Genomic DNA, 15,462 nt, shown 5'->3' on the forward strand with positions numbered 1-15,462 from the left:
CTCACCCTTGTTTGTTGCTTCTTTCCTCAGTCGCTGCTGTGTGCGTGTTCCATGTTGGTCCCTCGTCCCACCCACCACTTGCTCTTACCTTTGTGTGTTGCTTCCTTTCCCATTTGCTGCTGTGTGCGCATTGCAGGATGGTCCCTTGTGTGCTGCTTCCTTTTCCTATCTTACTGTGTGTGCATTCCATATTTGTCCCTCATCCCCAACACTTGCTCTCACCCTTGTGTTTTGCTTCCTTTCCCAGTCCTGCTGTGTGTGCAGTCCATGTTGGTCCCTCAATCCTACCACTTGCTCTCTCCCTTGTGTATTGCTTCCCTACCCAGTCTTGTTGTCTGTATGTTCAATGTTGGTCTCTTATCCCCACCACTGGCTCTGCTCTTTGTGTGTTGCTTCCTTTCTAAGACGTTGCTTTGTGTGCGTTCCATGTTGGTGTCTCGTCCATACCGCTTGCTCTCTCCCTTGTGTGCTCCTCCCTTTCCCAGCCTTGCTGTGCGCGTGTTCCATGTTTTCCTTCATCCTCACCATTTGCTCTCTCCCTTGTGTGCTGATTCCTTTCTCAGTCTTACTGTGTGTGCATTCCATGTTGGTCCCTCATCCCCACCACTTGCTCTCACCCTTTTGTGTTGCTTCTTTTTACAGTCGCTGCTGTGTGTGCCATCCATGTTGGTCCCTCACCCCATCTCTTGCTCTTTCCCTTGTATGTTGCTTCCTTTCCCAGTCCTGCTGTGTGCACATTCCATGTTGATCCCTCGTCCCACCACTTGCTCTTGCCCTTGTGTGTTGCTTCCTTTCCCAGCCCCTGCAGTTTGCACGCTCCAAGTTGGTCCCTCATCCCCCCACTTGCTCTCGCCCTTGTGTGTTGCTTTCTTTCCCAGTCCTGTTGTGTGTGCATTCCATGCTGGTCCCTCATCCCCACCACTTGCTCACTCCCCTGTGTGTTTCTTCATTTCCCAGTCGCTGCTGTGTGCACATTCCATATTGGTCCCTTATCCCCACTACTTGCTCACTTTCTTATGTTTTGCTTCCTTTCTCAGTCGCTGCTCTGTGCACATTCCATGTTGGTCCTTCATCCCCACTACTTGCTCTCGCCCTTGTGTGTCGCTTCCTTTCCCAGTCCTGCTGTGTTCATTCCATGTTTGTCCCTCGTCCCCACCACTTGCTTACTACCTTGTGTGTCGCTTCTTTTCCCAGTCGCTGCTGTGTGCACGTTCCATGTTGGTCCCTCGTCCCACCCACTAGCTCTCGCCCTTTTGTGTTGCTTTCTTTCCCAGTCGCTGCTGTGTGCGTGATCCATGTTGGTCCCTCACCCAACCTCTTGCTCTTCCCCTTGTGTGTTGCTTCCTTTCCCAGTCCTGCTGTGTGTGCATTCCATTTTGGTCCCTCATTTCCCCACTTGCTCGTGTCCTTGTGTGTTGCTTCCTTTCCCAGTCGCTGCTGTGTGCCCGTTCCATGTTGATCCCTCGTCCCCACCACTCTCTTGCTTTTCCGGTTGAAAACAACCTCCACCCTCTGTGCTACTCCTTCTTCCCCCACACCAACTTCTTTTATTCTCCCTGAAACTGCCTGAATCCTTTTGTGTGCCACTCCATCCCACTCCACATTGCTTTCCATCCTCGGCCTCCCCCAGCCAGCTCCACCATTGTTCCCCAACCTTTTATTTATTTATTTTTACAGTTTTGGAGGACCCAAGAGCTCACATATTCTGCCAGGTCACTCTGGTTTCAAAAAGTGCTTCTGTGCCAGTGAACATTCTTTTTGTTTTATTTACCACACCAGCTGGCATCTGACATCTTGGATCGGCAAATTAAAAAATAATTAAGGGAATGGAGAGTACGTCAGTCAGTAATTGAATGATGCAGGTGCCAGCAGTATCACCTTTGGCAAGCCATCATATTTCGTGTTCCTTTTTTTGCTGATGCTGTGCAGCATTGCTAAAAAGCATTGGCAAGTCAATGGGGAATAAGGCAAAACGTATTGTCTTTCTGAATACTTGTTGCTGTTGCTGCCTCAGTTTTATGTGTGCCACAATGTTATAAAGTAAAGCACAGAACGTATTAACTGGCAGTAATGTGTAAACTGTATTCTTGGGAGTGAGTGACCCACCTCTCCTCTTTGAGGAAGTCTCTCAATGCTCTCTGCCACTCCTTTGAGAGAGTTCCCAAAGGGAAGCATCTCGGTATTGAGTTTGGGGTCCGATAGAACAGGGGTGAATGACGCCCCCTGTTGCAACCGAAGCCCACCCTGGGATCTCAGGAGTCAGGTCATCAGAAGGAGCCATGCCTGCGTCCTACCTGAGGGTCCATCCATTCGCTCATTCTTTCATTCATCCACCTGCCCACGCCTGGCACCACATACAGAAATCTCCCACTTTGTTAGAAGTGAGACCTGTTGGCTTTGTCAATGGCTGTGTAATTCACCAGGGTCTGGACCGCCCCTGTCCATGCATGAAAACATTAATCTGTAAATGAGAGATTTTAGCTTCACAATGTAGGTGTCAAGTACATGAATTTTATTTTTATTGATTCTTTTTGTGCCCACATGCAATCGACCCTGATAACTTTGGGGTCACCATGAACCCCCCAAATCATAAGAAAGTAGTAGTGAGTGGAGGAGAGCGCCAGATCTCCAAAGAGTGGTCGACAGACCGTTCATACTGAAGGTGATCGGTACTTTATGCCAAGCCCAGCAGATTACATTATTATTTTAAAAAAGATATGCATTAGATTTTCAAGGTTAAGCAAAAATGATATAAATGTATATAGGGATGCGTAATTACTGTCGAAGAGTCAAGCCATCATAGGTGCAGCACGTGACGACCATGATTGGAACGGAAGGGATATGCTAGGGTATTATGAGAATGACGTAAAACGCGTGGAAGCAGGGAAATATAACACATCGCTGTTTGTAACGAACCTGGGGGCTTATTTACAAGCCCCCTGCGCTGCCGGCTCGTCACTTTTTTTGCTGTCCCATATTTACAAGGCCATGCGAGGCCACCCTGCATGGCTTTCATGGCCTTGTAGATATGGCCCCCTTCTCATGCATAACTTTGTGTGAAAGGGGCGTGCCATGAGTGTTTCTGTGGGTGTTCCCACGCAACACCCGTGGATTCTGCCGAAGTCGCACATTTACAACATTTCGTAAACCTGGGAAAGCATCAGGATGCTACGCCTCCCAGAGAAGACGTAAGGAGGCGCAGCGAGGAGAAATACTTTTATTTCTATTTCTTTTTCTCTTTCTATGTGTGCTGCATTCTTCAGTGCACATAGAAAGAGGACTACGCGTGCTGTATTCTACAGTGCACATAGAAAGAGAACTACAGGACTACGCGTCTTGTCATTGTTTTTCTGCAGGAAGGTGTCCCTTCCTGCACAAAAACAATCATCCGCAATGCAGACACCCTTGCACCATGGTGCGAGGGTGCCTGTGAAGGCGCATGGCAGCCAATTGTGCACCGGCGAAGGGAAGAGCACAGGAATGCGCCATATTGTTTTAAATATGATGCATTCCTGTGTTTTTCAAAAAGACTCATCTCGGCGCAGCAAAATGGCTTGCTGCACCGTGCTGCGTCATTGTGTTGTAAATAAAGCCCTTGGAACGGTAACGTATCCTGTCGCAAATCAGAGCACTGGTAGACTGCATAAGGAGCAACATGAACATGAGAAACTCAGCTAGCGTGTTGCTAATGTAAAAGAAAAACAAAAAAAGAGGTAAGGAAAACAGCGATCTAAATCGAGTTAGGATACAATCCCACACAGTGATGCCCCCTCCCCCTTCCACCCCTTTAAATGTCCCTGGTCCGTGGTTTCAATATGGTTTCATAGTATGTGATAATGACAATAAGGGCGGTTCCTGCCTGGCCACCGACGTATCTAAAAACATCAGTAATCCGGTGTCACGTAGGACCAGGCATGGCAACCATGGTTAGGGTCCAGTAGTGGTGTCTAGACTGGGAATTCAAATAAGACAGTATTCCAGCTGGAAGCTACAGGGTAGTTGCGAAGCCCCAAGTTGTCTTTCCTGGTCAGCGGACACTCTCTGCCCGCGCCCAAAGAAGGAGAGAAGGGTCCGGTACCGCATGGGTGGAGGCTCGTGAGATCCCCACCTCCCCCTGATATGAAGCCTGGGTCCAGGAACCTTGACATAGCTTTGCTGTTTCTACTCTGCCGATACAAGCCCAGTATGCATATCTCGCAAGTGGGTCCGCCCTGGCGTCCATACAAGCAGGGCGGTGAGATGTAACCCATGCCAGTACTCCTGCTGAACACGTGCAGTAAACCTGTGCCATGCTGAAGGCAGAGGGCAAGCAGCATCCTTCCGGAGATAGATGCCTTGATTTCAGTAGGAGTTAGGTATGCCCTATGTATGATGTAAATTTGTATGACCTTGGAGCGAGTGTTTCGTGGAACATGCCGAGCCGCCCACTGTTGATCTGTGCAAGGATGGGTAAGGTCAGCCTTCCACCGCTGTCTAAGAGTTGCTAGGGGGACTGCGGTCTGGATACATAGCGAGTCGCAAACCAACGTAGCAGATGTTCTCCGGATCCTATCACATGGAGGTACTGAACGGTGAGATGAGTTGAGCGCTCGTGGCATAAATCACCCTATTTGCCCCACAGTGAGGATAACGTGCAATTATATCATAGAAATGGCAGGGCGTAAACCCGTATCCGCCAGGAATGTCTCCTAAGCAATAAGGGCGTGCTGATAATAGGTCATACCATGTATGGACGCCTCAGGCATGCCATACAGTGAGCTCTGCAGCGGAAGTGAAGACGTTACCCCTCGGAGTGCCAATGACGACCATCGCTAGTGCATAAGGAGTGTGGCACCTCTGATAGCAGCTGAGGGCAACGCTCGGAATATAGGCGCAGGCGGTCTAGTGTGGGCATGTGATGGATAGATGGTAGACGCCAGAGTCCAGGCGGGCAGGTTGGGGCTGTGTCCTCCAACTGCTTGCCAGCCATCCAGCCGCCCACCCATTGAATCTGGGAGGCCTAATAATAGTGTTCCATAAGCTGCACCACAAAGCTACCCTGGGCTAAGGGTGCGTAAAATGTCATCAACGCCACCCTCAGACGGGAAGTGGGCCATATGCACTTCCGCTTGCATTTCTCAAATGTCTGAAAAAACTCATCTGGATGTATACGGGGAGGTTCATGAAGTTGTGTAGCAGTCGTGGCAGTAGCGCTACTCGACCAGGTATTGTCGCAGGCAGGGTGCGCCATACCAGCAGATAACATTAATATCACGTGTTGAACACACTGCTCGCTCTCACTACCCAGTTGGTCTTTTTCTTCCCACTTGCAGTATTCAACAGCCTGCAGGCAGCGAGCGTCTGACTGGGACCCTATGTAGGGTAGGATTGGACCCCAGGCATCAACTCAATGCATTTTCAACACTGGGACCGTCAGCTGTGTTCCCTCGTCATTTTATTCATATAGGGTGTGTGTTGCAAAGCCATCCTGTGCCCTGGGCATCCCCACATTTTGGTGACTGGTGGTAACTGACTCTGACTGACCCTGGGCTCTGCCTAACCAGGCCCAGGGCCAGTGTAATGCTGAAAACACACTTAGAATACAGTGAAAACACCTACACACACTAGGGTGCACTATAGGTTAGGGTACCCCTCAGATTGGCATGACCACCCCTATAAAGGCCCTAGTACATAATAGGGCAGGGGGATTAAATCTACCTCTATGTCCCTAGCATATGATAGGGCATGGCAGTTTAGAGACAGCAGCCCTTTCTGTACTTGCATGTGTGCACTGCTGAGACCTGAGGTCAGTTTAAAAGCAGCCCTGTGTTGCAGGACTGATTTTAAAATGCTAGTTGTGCCCAAACTCGACTTTGGTATTGGGGCACTTAAAATTAATAAACTACAATGTGTTTACATATTAGTTACCTCCGGGTCTCCCCTAGGTGTCCCAGGGGTGGGGGGCTCTGATCTTTATATGAAGAGTGCTTATAACATGGTTTTTATATGCCCTGGCGTTAGTGAAATTGCACATTTTACTCTCCACATTGCAGTACAGTGCTTCCCAAAATCGACGTTTGTGCCAGGAGGCCTGTGAAATGAGGATCTGCAGTATTTTGACATATTCAGGACCCCCAAAGTCTCCCCAGCTGTTCTGGGGGGGGGGGGTCCTGTAGATATCGGCAGGGTCCTTATAAAACAGGTTTTATAAGCCCTGGTGTTGGAGAAATTGCGCAGTTCATTTCCCCCATTGCAGATCTCCAGCCAAACAGGTTCACGTGGCAAGAAGTTATTAGCTAATAATTCCTGCTAGCATAATCATAAAATACAGATCGAGGACTTCCTAGAATGTTATTGATAAATCCAACACTGTGCTACTGTTGAATATCTCCTAAAATGTACAGACGAGAAGTTGTAAGACTTTTTCGCCTGTTCAGCCTTCCAGCGGACTGTCCTGATTGGTCAGAGTTAAGTGAATTAGCCAGGCTGCCTTGATAAAGTGATTCGATCTCAAGGGGTCAGCGAGCCGCACTGGGTTCTGCTACATAGGAATGCTAGAGCAAGGGAGAGGGATCATAAAGCATCCTCTTGAAGCCCTACCGCTTGAACCCAACCAAATGGTGGGATTAAGGAAGGAACGAGCAGATGTAACGGGGGACAGTGTGGAGATGGACCATCCTGATGGTGAGCTTAGACATGGTGCTCTCTGGGAGAAAACAGTGCCACACTTTGTAGGATGTGGTCAAACCCTGGGGTGTTACCCTGTACCTCATTGGACAAGAGTGACCCCCCGGTTTGACCCAGAGAACTTGGAATACGTGTCTGAGTGGGGCAGAGCATCTCAGATCTGCTGCTTGAAACTCAAGGAAGATGAAGGGGGCATGCTGAGAAGTTTGATTTGCACCAACCAGGCCCTGCACGCTGAAGACTGCGCCTGCTGCACAATCTAGAACTACATCCCTGTGGACTACCTTGCTTCAAAAGGACTAAATAGTGGACTCTCTGCAAGCTACAGGTTAACAGAGCTCACCTGGACCATCACCACCAAGAATCCCCAGCCTGTACAACTACCAGTGGATTTGTAATGGTTATGTCCAAGCGAATTGTGGTGACTGAAGTCCCAAACTTTGAAGGACCATCTTGGAGCTTCCAGGCCCTTGGAGTAAGTTTTGGACACTGTGAAACCCTTTGGGTAACTTCAGGAAGAAGTTCCAGAAGTTTGGAGAACTTTGGAGCACTTTTGGAAAAAAGCTCCATAAGTGGAGCAACTCAAACTCGCCAGCCAAGCCGGCGACCCCAATTGCGAGCAGGCCAGTCATCCAGGTTTGTCCCACTGAAAAGCTACGGTGGTCAGACTTCCAGAGTTTGTCCGGGAGTAAGCTGAAACCCACGCCAGCGAACCCACATCGAAGCCGGCCTGGTGAAGAGCATCAAGGGACCCTGAAGGAAAAGCTCTGTAAAAGTTTCTAAGACCGTAATGTAGGAGTGGCGACCAGGACCCACCGCGAGAATCAAGCTGCCCACCTTCAACCGTATGCCAGCCTGGACCTCTGGTTCATCCCTCTGGAAAGCTCCAGAGGTCTGACTTCCATAAGTTTGACCAGGAGCTCATCACAAGCAAGCTATGGAACACTCACCAAATACGGACTGGCTGAGAGCCTCAAGGGACCCTGGGAAGAAAAGCTCCAGAAAAGTTTCTAAGTCAGAAGGTAAACATTTTGACCGAGACTTACCGCTGGGGGTAGCCACGCAGGGCTCCATCACAGTCAGCCTGAAACTTTGAATTTGTACCGGTAAAGCGTGACCAAATGTACCACTATGCGCTAAAGGTTTCTATGTGCTATATAGTGCCAAATCTTTACAAATTCATATCCCTTGTTCCCTATATTGGATTTGTTCCGTTTTGGTGTCATTTTAAGGATACAAATATTTGCAATTTCTATAAATTTGTGTTGGAATTTTATTGTGTGTTGTGTCTTGATTATTTACTGTATTGGTGTTTTTAAATGCTTTACATACCTGTCTTTGAAGTTAAGCCTGCCTGCTCGCTACCAAGTGTTGAGCATGGGAATAATTTTCTAAGACCTATTATGAAGCCCTAAACTGTGTTCGTGGCCCTATTGCCAGTGGCAGACGTACATTTGCTACTATTAATAATACACTTTCCAACAGTGTGTGAATGATCATTCATGTCTCCTCACTCTCCCCTGCTTCGTGGTCCCCTGGCTCCCACGCATCTTACAGCAACTCTTGGACTTATGAGGCTGACATCACCTACACTACCTCTGCTCTATCACCTTATTGAAGATGAATAATACACAGCTCGAAACAGAACACTAGTAAAGGCCACCTCTACCTCCCTGGATACTGTGCAGAGGAAACTGTTCTAGATCTTTGCCCCATCGATAAGCAGTTCTCTCCTGAGATGGGGTCTCAGGGGAGACAGTCCTACTCCTGGCGGAGACCCTCCAGGATCTGCTGGTATTCAGGCGTGCCATTCTGCAAGTACGACTCTTGTGCGACCCATGATTCGAGTGCATTCCGCTGCGTATCCTGAAGGACGTTCAGCTGCCCGTAGTGGTTCAGTAGCTGGTAAAAGCCCATCTGGTAATAGGCCTTGGTGCCTTCATCCGACATGGATCTTGCAGATGAGATCTTTACATGTGGAAACTGCAGGGCTGTGAATGAGAAACATAGAAACTATTGCTTGATGCCCCTTGATGTCTCTTGGTGTCAACATCTGCATCTCGGGGACCCACTCAGGGGGAATCAATGCTATTGCTTCATCTCATGGGCTTTAGCACTTGAGACCCTCCAGCAGTAGATACAGGATAGTTAAGGATTCATGTATGATGTCATGGCCATCCAGGGGTTCCACCACACACATGAACAAATGCATCATTATCGGTGCTTCAGACATCACATGCTTCAACATCTGGAGAACCTACCTTAGAAACAAACTCATCAATGGGTTGAAACAGCAGAGCTAATGCTTCATGTGTCATGGGTTGTGGTACCTGCATCCAGAGACCCACCCAGGGGACATCACAGGCACCCACCCACACATCCATGCTAATGCTTCACGCTTCATAGAATTCCATCAATGCACACCTGCATCCTGCCTGAGGTTCCATCTTTAGTGTCCCTTACTGATGCTACCTGTGTGTAAATCTCTCCCTCACAATCTAGCATCCTGCTGAGGCGCTATCTTTAACGTCCATCACTGATGCTTCCTGTTTGTCACTCTTCCCATTACATACTAGCATCCTGCCTGAGGTTCTGTCTTTAGCGTCCACCACTGATCCTTCCTGTGTCACTCTTTCCATCACATACCTGCCTCCTGCCTGAGGTTCAATATTTAGTGTCCCTCACTGATTCAACCTCTGTGTGAATCCCTCCATCACATACCTGCATCCTGCCTGAGGTTCTGTCCTTAGCATCACTGACTGATGCTACCTGTGTGTGAATCTCTCCCTCACATACCTGCCTCCTGTCTGAGGTTCCATCTTTAGTGTCCCTCATTGATTCCACCTCGGTGTGAATCCCTCCATCACATACTTGCATCCTGCCTGAGGTTCCATCTTTAGTGTCCCTCACTGATGCTGTCTGTGTGTGGATCCCTCCATCATAATACATGCATCCTGCCTGAGGTTCTGTCCTTAGCATCACTCACTGATCCTTCCTGTGTGCCACTCTTTCCCTCACATACCTGCCTCTTCCCTGAGGTTCCATCTTTAATGTCCCTCATTGATTCCACCTCTGTGTGAATCCTTCCATCACATACTTGCATCCTGCCTGAGGTTCCATCTTTAGTGTCCCTCAATGATTCCACCTCTATGTGAACCCCTCCATCATATGCATGCATCTTGTCTGAGGTTTCATCTTTAGTGTCCCTCACTGATGCTCCCTGTGGGTGAATCTCTCACTCAGATCTAGCACCCTTTCTAAGGTTCTATCTTTAGCATCCATCACTGATCCTTCCTGTGTGGCACTCATTCCATCACATACCTGCCTCCTGCCAGGGGTTCCATCTTTAGTGTCCCTCAATGATTCCACCTCTGTGTGCACCCCTCCATCATATGCATGCATCTTGTCTGAGGTTCCATCTTTAGTGTCCCTCACTGACGCTACCTGTGGGTGAATCTCTCACTCATGATCTAGCATCCTGCCTAAGGTTCTATCTTTAGCATCCATCACTGATCCTTCCTGTGTGGCACTCATTCCATCACATACCTGCCTCCTGCCTGAGGTTCCAGCTTTAGTGTCCCTCACTGATTCAACCGCTGTGTGAATCCCTCCCTCACATACCTGCATCCTGCCTGAGGTTCTCTCCTTAGAGTCACTCAGTGAAACTACCTGTGTGTGGATCTCTCCATCACATACCTGCCTCCTGCCTGAGGTTCCAGCTTTAGTGTCCCTCACTGATTCAACCTCTGTGTGGATCTCTCAATGACATACCTGCATCCTGCCAGAGGTTCTCTCCTTAGTGTCCCTCACTGATGCTACCTGTGTGTGGATCCCTCCCTCACATACCTGCATCCTGCCAGAGGTTCTATCTTTAGCATCACTCACTGATCCTTCCTGTGTGGCACTCATTCAATCACATAGCTGCCTCCTGTCTGAGGTTCCAGCTTTAGTGTCCCTCACTGATTCAACCTCTGTGTGAATCCCTCCATCACATACCTGCATCCTGCCTGAGGTTCTCTCCTTAGCATCACTGACTGATGCTACCTGTGTGTGAATCTCTCCCTCACATACCTGCCTCCTGTCTGAGGTTCCATCTTTAGTGTCCCTCATTGATTCCACCTCTGTGTGAATCCCTCCATCACATACTTGCATCCTGCCTGAGGTTCCATCTTTAGTGTCCCTCACTGATGCTGTCCGTGTGTGGATCCCTCCATCATAATACATGCATCCTGCCTGAGGTTCTGTCCTTAGCATCACTCACTGATCCTTCCTGTGTGCCACTCTTTCCCTCACATACCTGCCTCCTGTCTCAGGTTCCATCTTTAATGTCCCTCATTGGTTCCACCTCTGTGTGAATCCTTCCATCACATACTTGCATCCTGCCTGAGGTTCCATCTTTAGTGTCCCTCAATGAATCCACTTCTATGTGAACCCCTCCATCATATGCATGCATCCTGCCTAAGGTTCTATCGTTAGCATCCATCACTGATCCTTCCTGTGTGGCACTCATTCCATCACATACCTGCCTCCTGTCTGAGGTTCCATCTTTAATGTCCCTCATTGATTCCACCTCTGTGTGAATCCTTCCATCACATACTTGCATCCTGCCTGAGGTTCCATCTTTAGTGTCCCTCACTGATGCTACCTGTGGGTGAATCTCTCACTCATGATCTAGCATCCTGCCTAAGGTTCTATCTGTAGCATCCATCACTGATCCTTCCTGTGTGGCACTCATTCCATCACATACCTGCCTCCTGCCAGAGGTTCCATCTTTAGTGTCCCTCAATGATTCCACCTCTATGTGAACCCCTCCATCATATGCATGCATCTTGTCTGAGGTTCCATCTTTACTGTCCCTCACTGACGCTACCTGTGGGTGAATCTTTCACTCATGATCTAGCACCCTTTCTAAGGTTCTATCTTTAGCATCCATCACTGATCCTTCCTGTGTGGCACTCATTCCATCACATACCTGCCTCCTGCCTGAGGTTCCAGCTTTAGTGTCCCTCACTGATTCAACCGCTGTGTGAATCCCTCCCTCACATACCTGCATCCTGCCTGAGGTTCTCTCCTTAGAGTCACTCAGTGAAACTACCTGTGTGGATCTCTCCATCACATACCTGCATCCTGCCTGAGGTTCCAGCTTTAGTGTCCCTCACTGATTCAACCTCTGTGTGGATCTCTCCATGACATACCTGCATCCTGCCAGAGGTTCTCTCCTTAGTGTCCCTCACTGATGCTACCTGTGTGTGGATCCCTCCATCACATACCTGCATCCTGCCTGAGGTTCTCTCCTTAGTATCACTGACTGATGCTACCTGTGTGTGAATCTCTCCCTCACATACCTGGCTCCTGCCAGAGGTTCTATCTTTAGCATCACTCACTGATCCTTCCTGTGTGGCACTCATTCAATCACATAGCTGCCTCCTGTCTGAGGTTCCAGCTTTATGTCCCTCACTGATTCAACCTCTGTGTGAATCCCTCCATCACATACCTGCATCCTGCCTGAGGTTCTGTCCTTAGCATCACTGACTGATGCTACCTGTGTGTGAATCTCTCCCTCACATACCTGGCTCCTGTCTGAGGTTCCATCTTTAGTGTACCTCATTGATTCCACCTCTGTGTGAATCACTCCATCACATACTTGCATCCTGCCTGAGGTTCCATCTTTAGTGTCCCTCACTGATGCTGTCTGTGTGTGGATCCCTCCATCATAATACATGCATCCTGCCTGAGGTTCTGTCCTTATCATCACTCACTGATCCCTCCTGTGTGCCACTCTTTCCCTCACATACCTGCCTCCTGTCTCAGGTTCCATCTTTAATGTCCCTCATTGATTCCACCTCTGTGTGAATCCTTCCATCACATACTTGCATCCTGCCTGAGGTTCCATCTTTAGTGTCCCTCAATGATTCCACCTCTATGTGAACCCCTCCATCATATGCATGCATCCTGCCTAAGGTTCTATCTTTAGCATCCATCACTGATCCTTCCTGTGTGGCACTCATTCCATCACATACCTGCCTCCTGTCTGAGGTTCCATCTTTAATGTCCCTCATTGATTCCACCTCTGTGTGAATCCTTCCATCGCATACTTGCATCCTGCCTGAGGTTCCATCTTTAGTGTCCCTCACTGATGCTACCTGTGGGTGAATCTCTCACTCATGATCTAGCATCCTGCCTAAGGTTCTATCTTTAGCATCCATCACTGATCCTTCCTGTGTGGCACTCATTCCATCACATACCTGCCTCCTGCCAGAGGTTCCATCTTTAGTGTCCCTCAATGATTCCACCTCTATGTGAACCCCTCCATCATATGCATGCATCTTGTCTGAGGTTCCATCTTTAGTGTCCCTCACTGACGCTACCTGTGGGTGAATCTCTCACTCATGATCTAGCACCCTTTCTAAGGTTCTATCTTTAGCATCCATCACTGATCCTTCCTGTGTGGCACTCATTCCATCACATACCTGCCTCCTGCCTGAGGTTCCAGCTTTAGTGTCCCTCACTGATTCAACCGCTGTGTGAATCCCTCCCTCACATACCTGCATCCTGCCTGAGGTTCTCTCCTTAGAGTCACTCAGTGAAACTACCTGTGTGGATCTCTCCATCACATACCTGCATCCTGCCTGAGGTTCCAGCTTTAGTGTCCCTCACTGATTCAACCTCTGTGTGGATCTCTCCATGACATACCTGCATCCTGCCATAGGTTCTCTCCTTAGTGTCGCTCACTGATGCTACCTGTGTGTGGATCCCTCCCTCACATACCTGCATCCTGCCAGAGGTTCTCCGATGCCAGTGGATGAGCAGCGATCATGGACAGCTTCAGGACCTTCTCCCAGTCTCCACTCAAGATCTCCTTTGTGATCATCTCTCTGTAAATCACAAGGACACAATGTGAGGCACCACTCAAAGTTCAGAGGTCAGGCTTCCTCCTTTTAATCTTTTTGCTGCATTGGTCTTTCATCAGTGAAGGTTTGCCACATTCATGCACAAAAGCCACTATGAGTAAAGTGCAGGTCACTGTAAAGTGCGGTGAATGTGGGGTGCATTTGACAGGGTTGCTGAGTGTTTGTGCTTTACAACTAGCAGTAGTTGGATGCCTAGGAGTAGAAATGCAAGCTCAAGAGATTTGGTGATCGGCTGGGTCACACGTTCCTAGCTCTAATCCATAATGGCAGAGGATCAAACATTGATGGAATGGAATGCAGCTTTGGGTACTTACCAGTAGTTATGATCAATTGAAACATTTCCAGGGATCATATTTTGCTTTCCGGTAGAGTCTGTGTAGGTGGCTGGCCCTCTGTACAGTGAACTAAAACGAAGCACATTATGTGGAGTCCAAGAATCCCCAGGAAGAGGTATAGTGGTAAAATAGATAGTACTAACACTCTATTTTGTGGTAGAGAGGGCGAGCGTCACACACTCAAGAATAAATCTGATACAAATGTTGTATAAAAATAACACTAATCCTTATATATTTTTGAGAAGCAAAACTTCAAATAGGAGATTTACTTTGTACAGCTTTAAATTACTTGAAATTCAAAACAAAAGAGAAGTAGCTCAAAGTATGCACCACCTTCAGTATCTGCGCACTCGGCGATCGATAGCGTTAAATATTTACCATCGTGGACAGTGCAGACGGCAATGGAGCGGGGTTCTTTGTATTGAGTTCAGTGGATTGCCAATGCGTCACCGTCGCAGGCAGCAGCTCATGGTCATTTTATGTGAGCACCCCCACCCCGCGGTTGAGGTTGCTGGAATGAAGATGCAGGCTTGGTTGGGGGAGTACCGCTGATGCAGTAGGTCTTGTGGTCGCTGGAAGGATTCCACTGAGGAGTTTCGAATGACCACGCTACCTGGAGTGGTTGGAGGTCTTCTTTACCGACAAGATGAAGATCTTTGAGGGTCCATTGTTGAGGTACAGCAGGAGTCAATGTACCTCTGTAGCAGGAGCCCAGGAACCCAGAAGCCTTGGGTGTTGGAGGTTGGAGTTCAGCAGCAGCAGTCTGGCCCCAGGCGGGTTGCGAGCAGACCGCCACTGAGGAGACGCGACCGTGCCAAGGTTGTTGCTTCTGCCATCAAAGCCCCCATCAGTAGGGTACGGGCTCTCAGGAGTGGGGCTGTTGCCAGCATCATTCGCTGTGGTGAGAGGATCCCTCGAGGTGATGGAGGCATGCTGCAAGTTCCTTTACAGTGGTGAGTCACATCGATGAAAGTGCTGGTACTCAACCACCATGGCTCTTTGCCAGCTGTCACCGGGGACTGAAGGCTCTAGCCCAAAGAGAGGTTCATTGGTGATTGGTGAAGACTGGAAGGTCTTCAGGGTTTCTAGGAGACCTTGCAGTTCTCAGGAAGGGCAGCCAGACCAGTTGTTGAGTCTTGGTTGCAGCTGGCAGGATTTTGCCATTTTTTGCTGCAGCAGGGCTCAGTTCCTGATCCTTCAGCGTTCTTTTTCCATTGTCTTCTTTTGCTCCATTGAATATGAAGTCAGGTTCTTGGGAAGCATCCTAAATACTAAATTTAGGGGCGCTTTTAGGGGAGGCCAGGCAGTAGCCAATGGGCTGCTTACAGGCAGGGTGCCTACACCCTCTTTATGCTCACCTCATGTGGGGGGCGGGCATACCCTGACTCCTGGCAGACTACTATACTGATCTTCAAGATCACGGATAGCCAAAAGTGGGGTCTACCTCACCTGTTCCACCTGAGGGTGGGTACAGGTGGGAGGTAGACACACCTCCTAATTTACCTAATTTTCCTGCCAATCCTCCTACCAACAAGTGAGGCAGGACTGGG

The 15,462-nt window shown here is 48.8% G+C and overlaps 1 protein-coding gene across 1 annotated transcript in view; it reads right to left on the minus strand.

The window, feature by feature from the left end:
• Positions 1-2,493: 2,493 nt before the first annotated feature.
• Positions 2,494-15,462, minus strand: part of LOC146863603 (uncharacterized) — a 286,828-nt gene continuing 273,859 nt past the window's right edge. The window contains exons 9-10 of the mRNA XM_085627624.1: positions 13,435-13,541; positions 2,494-8,657 (exon numbers count right to left, since the gene is read on the minus strand). Coding sequence (XP_085483750.1) covers positions 8,428-8,657; positions 13,435-13,541 — 337 coding nt within the window. The 3' untranslated portion in view covers positions 2,494-8,427. The remainder of the gene's footprint in view (positions 8,658-13,434; positions 13,542-15,462) is intronic.

Source organism: Triturus cristatus, chromosome 2_1 (genome assembly GCF_964204655.1).
Source record: "Triturus cristatus chromosome 2_1, aTriCri1.1, whole genome shotgun sequence".
Classification (NCBI taxonomy): domain Eukaryota; kingdom Metazoa; phylum Chordata; class Amphibia; order Caudata; family Salamandridae; genus Triturus; species Triturus cristatus.